At 36.9% G+C, this 17,925-nt stretch overlaps 1 protein-coding gene across 1 annotated transcript; it reads left to right on the top strand.

The window, feature by feature from the left end:
* Nucleotides 1-2,395: 2,395 nt before the first annotated feature.
* On the top strand, nucleotides 2,396-5,122 carry LOC122295807 (cytochrome P450 81Q32-like). Its single transcript, XM_043105062.1, has 2 exons — nucleotides 2,396-3,380; nucleotides 4,128-5,122. Exons 1-2 carry the CDS (start codon nucleotides 2,469-2,471, stop codon nucleotides 4,752-4,754), a joined length of 1,539 nt encoding a protein of 512 aa, XP_042960996.1. The 5' UTR covers nucleotides 2,396-2,468; the 3' UTR covers nucleotides 4,755-5,122.
* Nucleotides 5,123-17,925: the final 12,803 nt, after the last annotated feature.

Raw genomic sequence — 17,925 nt, 5'->3', positions numbered from 1 at the left:
ACAACTTATATGAAGGAGACTTTATGATAAAACACTTATAAAAGTTTTGAAATAGGTGTGCAAAAGAACTCCTAAAAGCTGTCCGAGAGAAAGTATTTGATATTCTTTTAAGGGAACGTATAAATGAAGATAAGTTTGTAGGTAATGGCTGGAGCTACTTATGGACGAGATAAGGAAGATGATAAAGCTGGAGTTGAGAGTTGAGTGTAGTTTTCTCCTACCCAAAATATCTATAAAAGATTATCTCATAATATTCTATCCAATAATATCTACAAAAACTCAACTTAAGATATTTTTATCTAATAATATCTATAAAAATCAACTCAAAATATTTTTACCTAATAATATTCACGAAAATTATCTCAAGATATTTCTTTTTATCCAATAATATCTACAGTTTTGAACAGACGTTTTGTCCGAAAATATGAAAAAAATGTTATTGTGCCATAAGACTTTAAATAACCCTCCGAGTCTAATGGCACAAACCATAATACATTTTGACACTTCTAACTATCTCCAATAATCAAAAACACACTTCTGATACCATAGTAAATAATAACACTAACTATGTAGTTAGACAAAAACCTATACGATTAATGGATTCGTGAAAACTTATGGGATTTTCACGAGGTTCCTAAAGTTAATAGAAATTTCACAATTGAATTTCTAGCGGGCTGTTACATATACTATTGCACTATATTAGTAATTTATTATATACTAATAGTCTAATACTATTAGTCTATTAGTAAGTTAGTATATAGTATAATAGTAAATTAGTAATATTTATTAACTTATTTACTATAGTGAATAGTCTATAACAAATATGTAATAGCTAGATGTAATAACTAGTAACTAATTATATGTAATAACACTAGTTACACTAGTACTAATAGATAATAACTTAGAAGATATTAATTTAATATATATTAACTAATAGTATACTATTATATAGATATATATATATATATATTATATTAGTAATACACTAATACTAATACTATTAGTCTATTAATATATAGTAATATTTATTAACTTATTTACTATAGTCTAATAACTTATAACTAGATAGTCTAGATGTAATAACTAGTAACTAATAATATGTGATAACACTACACTAGTACTAAATTACTAATAGATAATAACTTAAAGATATTAATTTAATATATACAACTAATAGTATACTATTATATATATTAGTAATTTACTATATACAAATAGTCTAATACTATTAGTCTATTAGTATATAGTAAATTAATAATATTTATTAACTTATTTACTATAAGTTTATAACTAATAACTAGTGCTAATTGCTAGTATATTATTGGATTTAACTAATGATGTTACTATATTTATATTTATATGATTACTATATAGAAAAACACATTACAAAATATGTACACTAGCAGAGCGGAGTCGGATGTGGAGTCAGAGTCGGAGTCGGAGGATCGGAGTCTGATCTGACTGGACTCCGACTCCGACTTTTCTCGGGAAAAAAACTCCGACTTGTCGGAGCTGGAGCGGAGTCGGGGTTGGAGTCGAATTTTTGGATTTCTGCTCAACCCTATTTGATTCAAAGTCCTTTGTTTCTGAGCTGTGTATTTTGTGGTTAAGTTATACTAGCATCTGGGTCTTTTGTTTCTTTAAGCTATATATGCTAGAAGTTGAGTTTTGTTTGTGAGTGTAAAGGCTAATAGATACTGCCACTGTCTTTTGTTTATGGTAATGGTGGGTCTGGATTTCTAATTTCAAGCTTTTTGTTTGAATAAGGGAAGTTTTAAGAAAGAAGTTCATTTGAGAATGGCTTGTGTTCGTATTGGTTATGATGTTTCCATTGATAGATACTGTTTGAGCAAAGAAGGTAAAAGCCGAAGCTTTTGCTTTTATTTTAATAATTAAATTGGAAGATGTGACATTATGCCAGATCAGCCGATTGCACCAACATTATGCTGCCGACTGTCCTTAGAAGAACTCCTTTGATATTGATAAATCTGGTTTGCCAAACTTGAGGTGAAAATAGAAGTTTTACTCTTGGTATTATATAGTACTCTATTCTTTTGTAAATAGTTACCGCTTTAATTGCTTACATATTGTAAATCTTAACATAGGACTTTTTTGCAATCTTGATTAGGGACTTTTGCAACCCTAGATTTGTTTGTAATATTATGTTTCTCCGCTATATGTGAAGATTATTAATAAAATTAGGATGTCTTCTTGTTTTTCAAAAAAAAAAAAAAAAACAATTAACTATTTTTAATTTAATAAAAACTATCTTGAGAGTAATACTACCAAAAGTCCAAAATTGAGAGCTCATAAAAAAATAGAAGACGAGAAAGAAGCTGCAAATTTTCCTCTTTTATCTTACCTATAAAGTCAAGATCTAGATATCATACCTATTTATCTTCATTCCTCCCCACACAAACACGTACTAACCTTCATATCCATCGACCCAATATATATCCTTCGACACCATGATCATCTTCTGCCAAGTTCTTCTCCTCGTAGCCTTTTATGTCATAGCCAAGCACTTGCTTTCCAAGACCCAAAACCTCCCACCAAGCCCTTTCCCCACCCTACCCATTGTTGGCCATCTCTACCTCCTAAAGAAACCCCTCCACCGCACTCTAACCAGGTTATCAAACCGGTACGGTCCCATAATTTATCTCAGCTTTGGCTCTCGACCAGTCCTTGTCGTCTCTTCCCCGTGCGCGGCCGAGGAATGCCTCGCCACCAAAGACATCATCTTTGCCAACCGCCCTCGCCTGCTGGCCGGGAAACACCTCGGCTACAACTTCACCTCCATTGGATCGGCCTCCTACGGCGATCACTGGCGAAACCTCCGCCGTATCTTGTCCCTCGAACTTCTCTCTTCCCACCGCCTCCAAACGCTCTCCCATATACGCACCGACGAGGTTCGTTCGCTCCTTCGCCGGCTCTTGCCTACTAATAAGAATCAAAACCAGACTCAAGTCCATGATCTGAAATCAGCCTTCTTTCAGCTGACGCTTAACGTCATGATGAGGATGATTTCTGGGAAGCGGTATTACGGGGGTAGCACGGCGGAAGCAGAAGAAGATCAAGTCTGCAAGTTTCGGGATATTGTGTCTGAAACATTTCGGTTGGCATCTGTGACAAATGTCGCAGATTTTTTGCCGATGTTGAGCTGGTTTGGGATTAGTGGGATGGAGAAGAGTTTGATTGTATTGAAGGAAAAGAGAGACAGATTCATGCAGAGCTTGATAGAGGAGCATAGAAGAATGGGATGTGATGCAGATGCAGAAAAGGCTAAGGAAAGGAAGAAGACCATGATTGGAGTTCTGTTGGATCTGCAAGAATCAGAACCTGAATACTACAAGGACGAGATTATCAAAGGCATCATGCTGGTAAGTATTGAGAAGGCAATATACTTGACATTAACGAGATTTTTTAGTCCAGAACACTATATTCGGTTTGGTTACTGAAAAATTTTGAGTTTAGAATTTTGAATTTGAGGATGAAGTATATTTTAATATTATTTTTAAGAATTTAAAAAAATCAAATTATTTATTATATTTTATATAAAAATTTTAAAAAATAATAATAATGAGATGATAATTTTAAATTTAAAGAGACAATTTTATAACTACGGCAAATCTAGTCATTTAGATCACTAATTTATTTAATTTCTACAGTAACAAATGTCACGAAAACATAAAAGATAAGCATCTGACAACTGAACTTTCTTGGGACTTCAAAGGAAATAAAATAGGAGAAAACTGGACAAACGGTTGTTTTTTACATGTTATCCCGCGATTTGAGTACCATCAATATAGAAGAAATATATGTGATCATGTGTAAGTCAAGACTGTTACCATCTATAAGATGACAAAACGTAATAATACAAGTTCCATACCACAAAATATCTCGGTTTAAGTGTATACATTGGCGTCTGTTTTATTTTCTGAAAGACATAATATCCATTTAGCTTACTGTGTGTGGAATATTTGATCATTATATTCCGTATAAATTGATACTGTCTATTTCATGAAAAGATATTTATCTACGCCGCGCAATATTATCACTAACAAAAAAGTGCCATCATTACACACATAAGCACAGAATAATTGAGCTTGAAATATGTACATGTATAGGCCCTTTTATCAGCCGGAACCGACACTTCGGCCGGCACCATGGAGTGGGCAATGTCACTTTTGCTCAACAACCCAGATGTTCTGAAGAAGGCGCAGGCAGAAATCGACAATCATGTGGGACTTGATCGCCTGCTTGATGAACCCGATTTGGCTGAGCTTCCATATCTTCATTGCATTATAAACGAAACACTGCGCATGTATCCAGCAGGGCCATTACTTTTGCCGCACGAGTCATCGGAGGATTGCCCAGTGGGTGGTTTCCACGTCCCTGGTGGCACTACACTACTTGTGAATTTGTGGGGCATGCAAAATGACCCAACAATTTGGGAGGACCCCACGAATTTCAAGCCGGAGAGGTTTAAAGGTTTTGGAGGGATGAAAGATGAGTTTAAGTTTAGTTTCATGCCTTTTGGATCAGGGAGGAGGGGCTGTCCCGGAGAAGGTTTGGCCATTTGGATGCTTGGTTCTGCTTTGGGTTCACTGATACAGTGCTTCGAGTGGCAGAGGATTGATGAGGTAATGGTAGACATGAGTGAAGGGGTTGGGCTGACCTTGACCAAGGCTCGACCATTGCATGCTATTTGTCGACCACGTCCAGCCATGGTCAACCTTCTTTCTCAACTTTGAACAAACATGTAATAAATGGAAAATAATATATACAAGACTACTGTTTCACTTTCATTCCGCTAAATAAGATGTGAGATATTTATCATCATTAAATAATTATTTATTAGATAATTTTTTATCATTCAACAGTATGAATGTACTACATCTTATTTAATAAGATACAAGTGATATGAGAATGTGCTATATAACATTACTCATATATATATATAGCGTCCTAAAGAAATATGAGTTGCCTATGCAATATATGTGTTGCTTAGTGCTATGAAATACATTTCTTGTTTTTTACAAAGATTAGGGAATGTCTAGGGAATAAGATGCGATATAAATAGTTGATTTTTTTTTTTCCCTTATGTTACTTAGTTATTCTAGATTTTCTTCCACTTGCAACCGTTTATTGACACATATTACCATGTATGAGGTGTGCATCATTCTACCTTCGCATCTCTTCACGTAGTGCATATTGAGGAACCCGTTCATCTCTCTTGTCTTCTTTTCGTTCTCAACATGTCTTTCTTCTTAATTGGGGGATAGTCAAACGATGCCTTATCCGTTACACCCCCCTTTTTCTCTCGCCATCACTTGTCATTCCATTCCTCCTTAAACACTAACTTGCTCTCTACTACTGTACTCTTCTTAATCCCTTTATTCTTCGACCTACTTTTCTTTTCTCTCCAAGCTCTTCCTTTTCAATGGCTTTCCACAAGGTTTCCTACTTTGGCATCCATAGTTCTTAGTCTTCCTGACCGTGCGATTCCTCCAATCATTTGGGGGAACTGGTTTGCACCGTTCCCTTGACTTTGAACGGTACAAGTGGTCAACTACTACATCCAGTGTTGACTTAGACTTTGTGAAAAATCGATCTGTGGCATTGGATTTGTCAAAGTCTCTCTATAGGATGGTTGACCCTAAGGGCTTTGCCGCCCAAGTGGCTTCATCCTCGACCATGTTCTTGATGGGGCTCTATTTGCCATTCAATCATCATGTCCATGATGTGCTCAATTTTTTGGAACCAACTCCCTCTTAGCTTCTTCCTAATGTCTGAAGGATCTTAATGGCATGGTGTGTAGGTCACAATAGGTTTTGGAAGCCATTCGGGAGGAATACTCTGATCTTATAGGTTGAGGAGTTCCTCTATATCCACAGTGTTAAAAACTTAGATGGAAATTGTGACACCCCCAACTCCCACATACGGACACATGGAAATCGAGGCGTCAGGATGATGACAACACGAGTCATGTATCCCATCACCAAATGTCAAGTGTGTGTACATACAACACGTGTACATTAAAAGATCGTAACGGATAATAAAAGTCAGTCAACTAAGTATCAGAATTTGTTTTAATACAAGTTCGCTTAAAAATAAGCTTACCAAAAATATTACAATTAACCGGCATAAATATAATACAAATAAAAACAATAAAGAAAATTGGAAATAAATCACAATCCACGAGTGATCCCCAAACAAATCTCAAGATAAAAATATATTTATGCAATAATCAAATGCATGAACATGATGCCATATGCATATGTTCCGAAAATCCTCATTTCTAGAAAATAATCATTTTTCTAACGCACGCCAAAATTCTTCTATTTTGGCCCAAAAACCCAATCCATTAAAATGACTCAATAACCAAACCATCAGAGCATGGTAGGTGGAAATCACAGGCAAGACTCTACCACCATTTATACTTATCACCATCCCTACACATGAACCATATGAGGGAATCGCAGGCGGGACTCTACCACTATCCCTGCTTACCACCATCCCTATAGTACCTCTAACTTAATCAAGCAATCCAATCATTCAAATATACCCAAAATCATTTCTTGTTTGAAAACCCAGTTTTCAATTTCCAACACATGTACATGCATGCAATTATACGAAAATCCAGTTTTCCTTTTCAAACATGAATATGCATGTACTATGCAATGCTTACGACAATATACAAAAATACCAACAACAACAAACACAACTCCGTCCTCTAATCCAACCGACTTCCAATTCGTCGGACTTAGTTAGGCATAACTAACCAAATCACAATTATTGTTAATGTAAAAATATATTTAAATCTTAAAGTAAGTTTGAAAAATACTTACAACACTATAAAATATTTTTCGAAAGATCACGGAGGTACAAAACATAACGGCATGGCAATATAACAGTGCAAAATGCATTGTGGCCGTTGATCACAAAATACACACTTTTGAATGGGAATAAACTAAGACTTGGAATTGATAGGAAAGACCTTAGAGGTGTTGGTGGAGCTAAAAGAAATGGCGGTTGGCCATGGGTAGTGGCGAAAACGACGGTAGAACACCAAAAAGGCCAAATTAAATTTTAGCTTTTGGTGGTTGTGAGCGGTGCAAAACTGCAAGTGCACAGTATCGTAGTTTTATAATAAAGTGATAAGAAAAGATCGTCCTCAAGGATCGGTACCTTACTTTTGCCAAATGCCAAAATTATACTAATCTCGATTTTATTTAGAGGAATCACTAAGATTTTTGTAGTTGCAAATTAAATTAAGATCAACTCAAAGAGAAATACACAAAGGAAATAAAACTGACGTTCAAAGATCAAATTAATGGGAAAGAAAACTTCTAGGAAATCAATTTCACCTAATTCTTCACTATGCTTTTCTCATCCAGCTAATTTAATTTAATTCTTTTCGTCTATTAGCAAATCTCTAATTCATCCAAAAGCCTCTTTCGATAGTCAATTGGAAATGACTCTTGTTTATCAATTCACACAAATATATGCAAATTAAATAATCAAGAAAGTAATAAGATCAATGATTTAATTACTATATAGGTTCATATAAGTCTTTCGATCTCTATATTTACCTATGCTGAAATATTCAAGATCTACCCTATGATTCTCTCTTTCGATAGCAAATCACAAGATTAAATATCATCTAATCAATGGCCAGTTAATTAGAAGCAATAAACTCATAATAAATCAGATAAACAAAGAGAGAATTGCCTTAAATTAGTATAGACAATCAAGCATAGTTCGGAAATAGGTTACATCGTTTTGCTAGAATAAATAAAATGTAGCTCATGCTAGAAATGGAATTCAACATAAACGAATTCACCATAATTGTTCTGAGAATATTGAAAGAAAATAAACGTTGAAAAATACGCCTCGCAGTTGTAACTCGTCTTCAAAAACTCAAGGAAATGATTCAATGCTTTTCTCCCATCTGTGCTCGTGTATGATTCCAATGTACGTGCAAAATATGGAATTCCCTCTCCAAAATAGATGAATTGAATCCTTCTAACTGTGTTTTTCTGTCCCAAAAAGTGTTCTCCAGTCAACCACTGCGGCCATAGAGTGAAAAATTCCTTTTATATGGTGTGACGGCGGAAAACCTTAAATTTATCAAAATACGATGTTCGCTCGAGCGGGGTGTCGAGCGCACATCGAGAGTTCGACTCTGCCTGATTTTGCTCGAGCGTCCTATCGAGCGCACGTCGAGCGTTCGACTTTGCCTGATTTCGCTCGAGTGGCCAATGTCTCCTCTCGAGTGATCTTTGTTTTCCAGCAACCCGCTCGAGCTCACTGTGGAGCGACAGTCGAGCCTTTAAATCTGTCTGAATTAGTTCGAGCGGTCAAAAGCCTCCACTCAAACGATCTTGTAAAATCTGAAATACGAAATTTTGCAAGTCATCAGATACCCCCAAACTTACAACTTTGTTTGTCCTCAAACAAAAAGAAAAGCAAATGATAGTTTAGGCCATATCAACTCAATCCCAAAGAGAAGTATCATCACTCACCAAGCTTTTATGAATTTAGATTTCATTACTAGTATCTTACTCTTTTAACATCAAAGATAGCAAGAAAATCAATCAAAAATTTTACAATTTGTCAAGCAAGAGTTAGGCGTTTACTTCAATCTAAAGCTAAGACCTTGAGTGTGTGTGTGCTATAGTCAATTTAACCTCAAACCATCTGCAAACTCAGATAAAAGTAGAACAACCAAAATCAGAAGAATTCTCTTAAAACTTAACCCCATAAGTCCAATTTTCAGAAATCCTCTCCACTAATGTAGTTAAGACCAAAATCAGAGATCAAAAGGTCTTTAATAAGGTTGTAATGATAGGACACAGGGTAAGGGTTAAGAAAGAACTAGATATGAAAAATCAAAGCAAACAGAAAAAATACTTAGTGAAGAGAACACTAAAAGAGATACCCACATGATTCAAATCATAGCTCTTTCTTGGCAATATGCTCATACTTGTGGCATTATTGTTGCTGTAATCACTGAAGCAATACCAACAATTCCTTTAACAAAATCTGAGGTGACACATACTCCGATTAGTGACTTCCTTTTCTTTTGGTTTTGTTTTTGTTTTTGTTTTTTTTTTTCACTTTTACTATCTTTCTTCTTCTTCTTCTTTGATCAAACAAAGCAAACATAATACGGTTCATCATGAACCAATTTTCTCTTTTAAATGTAACTCTCCACCAAAGTATTTTCTCAAACTATCCAAGGTAGATTTATTATTTGTCAGGCTTAGAGCAGGCATGGTTTATGTAGTTCAAAGAATAAATAAAGGCTTATGAAGGCTCAAGGGGGTTGACTATGGAAACACACCATGTAATGATGGTATGATATTTAGGACGGTTGGGAAAGCTTTTTGGTTATGCCAAAGAAATGCCTAGATCATTTCTCTAATATTTGGTTTCAACTAGAATTTCGCCTCAAAGACCCATCAACGAATTCTAGAGCAAAGCAAAATCGAACTTCCCTCTTTCAATTAATTCAACTTCTTCTCTTCATAAACAAAATGGAATAAGAGAAAAACGACTATGTGCTCAATTATGTTCAAGGTCAAATATTTAAACCAAAGTACCCACAAAACTCCACTTGACATAAAAGAAATTTTTGAAAATTTTTCTCAAAACCATCTTCAATCACAAATTTCAGAGTCATAGAGAATTCAATCTTACTTCAATGTATGCTTGGTAAGAGAATCAAACAACCCATTAACAACCCAAGACTTAGAAAACAAGAGGATCAAATGACTATAGGAGTTTATACCCCCAAACTTAAACTAAACAATGTCCTCATTGTAATGCAAAAGTAAAAAGGATTGAAAAAATAAAAGGAACTTCCCTGGTTGCATGATGAATTTTCCGACGTTTAAAATTTTTCAACTTTTTATTCATGCTAAATAAACCTGCATCAAAAACCAATTTATTAAAACTAAATAAATAAAGATAATAAAATAAATGAAAGAATGAAAGAAAGATCTATGGGTTGCCTCCCATAAGTGCTTGTTTTAAAGTCTATAGCCAGACTTTTCAATCATCATCAATTAGGATCTCCAAGAGGAATAAATGCATAGTTCATCTTCATTTGTTCTCTATAGTAGTGCTTCAATTTCTAACCATTAATTCTGAAAATATTCTCTGTCTTGTCCTTCAAATCTACTGCTCCAAAAGAGAAAATTTCATGAATTGTATAAGAACCTGTCCATCTTGGTTTCAACTTTCCTGAAAAGAGTTTGAGTCGTGAATTAAAGAGTAAAAACTTGTTGTCTTGGAGCAAACTCTCGACTAAGAATCTATTTGTCATGCCACTTCTTCGTCCTTTCTTTATAGATCTTTGCATTTTCATATGCATCATTCCGGAACTCTTCCATCTCATTCAATTGAAGAAGTCGCTTTTCACCTGCTGCCTTCAAATCAAAGTTAAACTTTTTTACAGCCCAATAAGCTCTATGCTCCAACTCTACAGGAAGATGACATGCCTTTCCAAACACTAATCAGTATGGAGACATCCCGATCGGTGTTTTAAAGGCTGTACAGTATGCCCACAAAGCATCATCAAGCTTCTTCGCCCAATCCTTTCTATTGGTTTTGACTGTCTTTTCAAGGATGTTCTCGATTTCTCTATTTGAAATTTCAGCTTGGCCATTAGTTTGAGAATGGTAAGCAAGTGCTATCTTGTGCTTTACATCATATTTAGAAAGAAGATTTTCAAACAACTTGTTGTAAAAGTGAGTCCCTTCATCACTAATAATAGCTCGTGGAGTGCCAAATCTTGTGAATATATTCTTGTGCAGAAATTTGAGCACTACCTTTGCATCATTTGTTGTTGTAGCAATTACTTCCACCCATTTTGACACATAGTCAACTGCTAATAAGATATAAGCAAAACCAAAAGAAGGAGGAAAAAGCCCCATAAAATCTATTCCCCAAATATCAAACAACTCAACTTCTAAGATACCTTTCAGTGGTAACTCATGACGCCTTGAAATATTTCCCATACGTTGTCACCGGTCACAAGTTTTTACCAAAGTGTAACTATCACGAAAAATAGAAGGCCAAAAAAATCCACTTTGAAGTACCTTAGCTGTTGTACGGATGGCTCCAAAGTGTCCTCCATATGATGATGAATGGCAATGATGGAGGATGTCTTGCATCTCTTTTTCTAGCACACATCTTCTAATGATTTGATCGGAGCATCTTTTGAATAACAAAGGCTCATCCCAAAGATAATAGTTCACATCATGCAAGAATTTCTTACATTGATGGTAAGTAAGATCAGGTGGTAAAACTTTACAAGCTAGGTAGTTAACAATATCAGCATACTACAGAAGCTTGATCTCACATGCAAACAACTGCTCATCAGGGAATGCCTCTTAGACCACTGAATTTGTTTTTTCTTCCTCTTGCTCTAACCGAGAGAGATGGTCAGCCACTAAATTTTCACTTCATTTCTTGTCTCGAATCTCCAAATCAAATTCTTGAAGAAGTAGGATCTAGCGAATTAGCCTAGGCTTAGCATCCTTCTTGCCAAACAAATAGCGAAGTGCTGCATGATCAGTGAACACTATCACCTTTATACCAATGAGGTAGGACCGAAATTTGTCACAAGCAAACACCACAGCAAGCATCTCCTTCTCAGTTGTCGTATAATTCAATTGCGTTTCATTCAATGTCCGGCTTGCATAATAGATGGCTCTAAACAGCTTGTCTCGCCTTTGCCCCAACACTGCTCCAATTGCAAAGTCACTTGCATCGCACATAATTTCAAAAGGTTGACTCCAATCAGGCACAATCACAATTGGTGCTGAAATTAGTTTCTCCTTGAGTGCATTAAAGGCCTACAAACAAACAACATTAAAGTCAAATGTAGAATTTTTCTCAAGAAGATTACATAAAAGTTTAGAGAGTTTAGAAAAATCCTTGATAAATCTTCTATAAAATCCAGCATGTCCCAGAAAACTTCTGATTCCCTTCACATTCTTTGGAGATGGTAGTTTCTCTATGGTTGCAATTTTGGCTCGATCCACCTCAATTCCTTTAGATGACACTCTATGGCCAAGCACGATCCCTTCTTGAACCATGAAATGACACTTCTCCCAGTTCAGGACTAGATTCTTATCGTCACATCTCTGCAAAACAAGAGCTAAGTTATACAAACAATGATCAAAAGATGTACCAAAAACTGAAAAATCATCCATGAAAACTTCCATTATATCTTCCACCATATCAGAAAAGATAGCCATCATGCAACGTTGAAATGTCGCAGGATCGTTGCACAATCCAAAGGGCATCCTCCTAAAAGCAAACGTTCATAGGGGCATGTGAATGTAGTTTTCTCTTGATCTTCAGGAGCTATAGCAATCTGATTATACCCCGAATAATCATCCAAAAAACAATAGTAGGAGTACCCAGCCAATCGATCCAACATTTGATCAATGAATGGAAGTGGAAAATGATCCTTCCTTGTTGCTTTATTCAACTTGCGGTAATCCATGCATACATGCCATCCCGTGACCGTTCTTGTAGGAATGAATTCATTATTGTCATTTTTCACCACCGTCATTCCACCCTTCTTTGGTACAACTTGCACTGGACTTACCCATAAGCTGTCTGAAATAGCATAAATGATTCCAGCATTAAGGAGTTTCAAAATTTCAGCTCTCACTACTTCCTTCATTGCTGGATTTAATCTTCTTTGGTGCTTGATCGTTGGCTTGTAAAGCTCCTCCATTAAAATTTTGTGCATACAAATAGAGGGACTTATTCCTTTTATGTTAGAAATAGTCCATCTCAAGGCTGTTCTATGCTTCCTCAATACACGCAGCAACTTTTACTCTTCTTCGAGTGTGAGTGATGTAGCAACAATCACTGGAAATGTATCACTATCCCCCAAGAGCGCATAGCGAAGATGCTCAGGTAATTGCTTCAACTCCGGAGTTGTATTTTTCTGCATCTTTTCTTTAGCATTTTCAGATTCAGCCTTTGGTACCACCGGCTCTAACTTCCCCACTTCATTACCACCGGCTCTAACCTGCTGCAATGCTCCCAAAGCAAAAACATAGTGGAAAAATTCTTCACTAACAAAAGGCAAGTCAGATTCACAAACAGCAGAATTATTAAAATCAAAAGCATGAGATGAAGTGGTGATACAGAGTTCTAGGTGATCGGATGGCATATCTTCTTGAAAGGCCTATTCTACATATTACTTAATGACATCTACTCGAAAGCAAGTACTTGGATCTTCTGGAAATTTCATAGCTTCGTAGATGTTGAACATAACTTCTTCCTTATTAACTCTCAATGTTAATTCACCCTTTTGAACATCAATCAAAGCTCTTCTCGTGGCCAAGAATGGTCGGCCAAGAATTAGAGGGACTTCTTCATCTTCTTCTATGTCTAACACCACAAAATCAACAGGAAAAATAAATTTATCCATCTTTACCAATACGTCTTCTATGATTCCACGTGGATACTTAATGGACCGATCCGCTAGTTGCAAAGAAATTGTTGTATGCTTCATCTCTCCAAGTCCTAATTTCCTGCATATAGAAAGTGCCATAAGATTAATGCTAGCACCAAGATCACATAAAACTCTATCAAAAAATGAATTTTCAATAGTGCAAGGTAAAGTGAAACTCCCCGGATCTTTTAATTTTTGAGGCAATTTCTTTTGAAGAATGGCACTGCATTCTTCAGAAAGTTTCACTGTTTCAAACTCCACCAACCTTCTCTTCTTGAAAATAATGTCCTTCAGGAATTTGACATAGTTTGGCATTTGTTCCAAGGCATCTGCAAAAGGAATATGCGGTGGAATACCAAAAAGGCCAAATTAGATTTTAACTTGTGGTGGTTGCTTCGGCGATGAATTGGAACTGGAAATTGGTGGGTTAGGTCAGTAAGAGGTCGGTGATGAAGTGGTGAAAAAATGGTGGCTGGAGGTGGAGTGACGGCGGCGCTAGAGCAAAAAGACGCCTCAACTTGGAGGAGTTCTTGGTGGTTAATGGTGGCACTAGATGGTCTGAAAATTGGTGGGGGTGTTCATCGGTCGGAAGGGAAGAGAATGGGAGGGGCGATGAGAAGCACAGCCGATGGATGGCAGTGCTACAGTGGGATGAAAAAAACGATGGGGGGAAGAGAGGAGGAACGGGTCGCACGAGCTGGGGGAAAAAGGGAAGGAAAAGAAAAAAAAGAAAAATGAGAAAAGAAAAAGAGAAGAAAAGAAAAAGGGAAAAAGACAAAGGAAGAAAAGCAAGTGAGATCCAGTCCTCACAACTTGGGTCACTAAATTGATCTAACAAAATTATTTTCGAAACAACAAGTTAAATAAAATAATTCAAATGTAGTGATTAAATAAAATAAAATAATAAGATCCAAAAATAAAATAATTTAAATTAAAAAAAGCAATATGAATATAATATAATAATAAATAGCAAAAAAGCACGTTAAAAATAATTTCACCACTTAAAAATAATAAATTAATATTGCAAATATACTTTTAATTTAAAATAAGAAAATTACTAATTATAATAATTTAAATAAAACCACTCAATAAAAATATACGTAAAATGGGAATATCATAGAAATTTATGTAGTTTTTAATATCAAACTGGTGACTGGGTGGTGGGTTTGGAAGGCCGTTATTCCCATACCAAGGAGTAGCATAGGAAGTTCTTCTTTGTCTCAATTAGTGGTTGGGAGTTCCCTTCTGGTGAGACCTACCATCTAGAATTCCTTATTTAGGTGGTGGAGGGTATTGTCCTTGAGGACCGTAACCTTGTAATTATTCTTTCTGACAGTGAGGAAGCTCACTTGTATCTGGTTTATAAGTGGGTGGAGTACAATGACAACACCACTTGTTCTAATGTTCTCCTCACTCACTCCAACATCAATAGGTTTTTGGTTTTAGTGAACGGGCCTCATGTTTTTGGTCGCCAGTTCTTAGGTGCTCTTTTGCTATCTCGAGGGCAAAAGAGGGGATCTTCTGCTCCTTCAAGGCAAGAATGAAAGAAAACTATACAGTAACCCAATTCGTGGCTAGATTGAATCATCCTATGAATCAAGCTCTAACAGGGAGATGCTGATTCATGCTTCATCGACCCCTAGGGAAATCGGTCAGTTCAACCGGCTTCTCCATTTCCAAACTTACTAGAGGAAGTTATGGACCAAGCTAAGATTGACCTGGCATTGGTGTTAAACGTTGAGTCACCTGAGCTGGCTGGTCAAGAGGTCGTTTGCCATACACCCCTTGCCTCGGGTGGTCAAGATGGGACTCCTTGATAGGATGAGGATGATATTGATGTGGTTCTTCATTCTACATTTTTGGGAGCTGCTCCCTTGGTTTCGATGAGTTTTGCAGTCCCATTTGGCAAAGTACACAATGTGTCTTTGACACTTAGTGGAGGTGTTGACGCCTTTAGGGCCTGTGGAGAGGCGGTGCTTGGGTTGGAGGCTAGTTCTTCTTTGTCATATGTTCCTTCTACTGTTTCTAGCGGCATAACTCTAGAAATCTCTTTTATTCTTCCTGCATCCCTTCATGACAACCCTTCACGGGTAGATTTTGGCGAAGGTCATGTATTCATCCCTTTGTCGCCCTTTAGCACCTCGTCCATGAGGAGTGATGTTTCTTCGTCTACATCTTCGAGCAATTTTTCGATTGGCAATCACGCTTTGGACTCAGTCAAGCAATTAGGGGAGAGTGCCTTTGCAGCTTCGGCCTTTGTTTGCTCAACCTCTTCTGATTCCCTCATAATTATAGGGCTTTGGTAAAATGGTTGGCTTCAGACCTTTTTCCAAGGGAATTTTTAACTTCTCAAGGTTGCCTAGTTCCTTAGGATCTCAATCTGTGGGTCTTACACTATGAGCTGATGATCACAGGGACGAGTCTATTCATGCCATGACCAGTAAGCTCTGATGCTTTTTGACCCCAACAAGTTTTTATTTTGAGTGTATGTTTTCACTTTTCATGCTTCCCGAATGTGATTTGGTTTGTTCTCCATAGAGTTGACCATCTTGCAACTTGGATAGTTGATCGCTAGATCAACTTGGAAAAGGATAATTGTTCGATGCGTTTGTATATGGAGAGGACTCATCATGATGTCTAGATGGCCCAAGAGGAGGGGTTGAGATGGCAAGGAACCCGTCCCAGTTGAAGTTGTATTCCCATTCCCTAGAGGATCATATCTCTTTTCTCCAGAAAAGGATGGAAAATTTCCAACATCATTTGGAGAAATCACAGGGGAGGTGAAGTAATGTTATTTTGAGGCGAAGATCATGGAGGAAGAGCGTGAAACACTTTGTGATCACCTTTGTCACTTGGACATGGAGTTAAAGGAGGCTTAGTAGCAGAGTTTTGAACTTGCCACCCGTGTGACTTAGCCTAAGGAGGCTCACTGAGAACTACCCATTTAGCTCAACATTGCTCAAGGCGAGAAAGTTCATGCTGAGGCCTAACTTGAGATGGTGAGCTAGGATCATAAGCAGCATGACCAACATTTCATGTAGTTGAATGAGGTTGGTTTCTGAAAGTCACAAGCAAAAACTAGCTGCCTCTGAGCTAAAGGTAGTTAAGTTGGGGGTCTACAAGGAGGAAGTTATCCACCTTTCCCCTCAATTGGTGGCTACCTATAAAATCGCAATAGGGCCTAGGATTTGGGCTTAAGCTCGACCTCACAAAGCTGAGGGATTATATGCTAGACCACCCTAGTGTTGACCTGTGGACATTGAATTTGAAGTCGATCAAGGTTGATCACACCACCTATAAGGTTTTTGACTCATTGGGTAGAGACACCATGTCAGGTGCCTTGAGCTCGTCGTAATCCCTTACTCTTTCCTTTCTTTTCCTATAGTTTGTAATGAAGCTTGAACAATTTTTATTGATTATGACATTTTGGATCATGTTTAATGGTTGATTATTTGTCAATTATTTTTCTATCTTGGTCTATTTTTTACGCTTGTGTGAAGTGTTTAAGCTTTGAGAGTGCGTGGGCTGTTGTTTTGCTTAGTTTACTTGGCCTATTGTTTGGTTGGTTTGTTTTGTACATTGAGTGTGACTGGACACTCAGCTTGAATAGGCGGGAGATAGGCTTAACTGTGCTTAGTGGTTTTCTCCTTTTTTGCTAAGAGCAGGTGGAGACAGTCGACTTTAGTGTTTAGGTGGAAGACAAACTCGATCGCACTTAGTGGGGGAGGAGGGAAACTATGACGCCCCCAACTCCCACATATAGACATGCGGAAATCAAGTCGTCGGGATGATGACAATACGGATCACACATCCCATTGCCAAGTGCCAAGTGTGTGTACATGCAGCACGTGTACACGTAAGTAACGTAGCAGGTAATAAAAGTCTTTAAACTAAGTACCAAAATTTTGTTTAAATACAAACTTGCTTAAAACAAGCATATCAAAAATATTACAATTAACCAACATAAATATAATACAAATCAAAACAATAAACAAAAGCAGGAAATATATCACAATCCACGAGTGATCCCCGATCACTCATTCGACTGAGCTGCCTCCTCGTCCTCTACATCAAAATATACGGTACTCAAGACGGTACCGCAGGTAAGTAATAATCCAAACACTCACAAGATAAAAAAATATATTAAAACTCAATAATATGCATGAACAGGATGTCATATCATGAGATCCAAAAATAATCTTTTCCAAAAATAATTCTTTTCCAACTGATGCCAAAAATCACATTTGGCCAAAAAAAAATTCTTTTTCAACTCACGCCAAAAATCACATATGGCCCAAAAATTTCATTTAAAACTTTTCCTCGCCATTTTTCCAGAAAATGACCCAAAAATTCAAGTCTCAACTCAAGATCCATTTCCATTAACCGAATGCACCATGACCTCCCCTAGGGGTCATCTGCACACCCTGACTCCCTTC

This window comes from Carya illinoinensis, chromosome 15, assembly GCF_018687715.1.
Source record: "Carya illinoinensis cultivar Pawnee chromosome 15, C.illinoinensisPawnee_v1, whole genome shotgun sequence".
NCBI classification, from domain to species: domain Eukaryota; kingdom Viridiplantae; phylum Streptophyta; class Magnoliopsida; order Fagales; family Juglandaceae; genus Carya; species Carya illinoinensis.
This window is presented reverse-complemented; position numbering and strand designations above follow the sequence as displayed.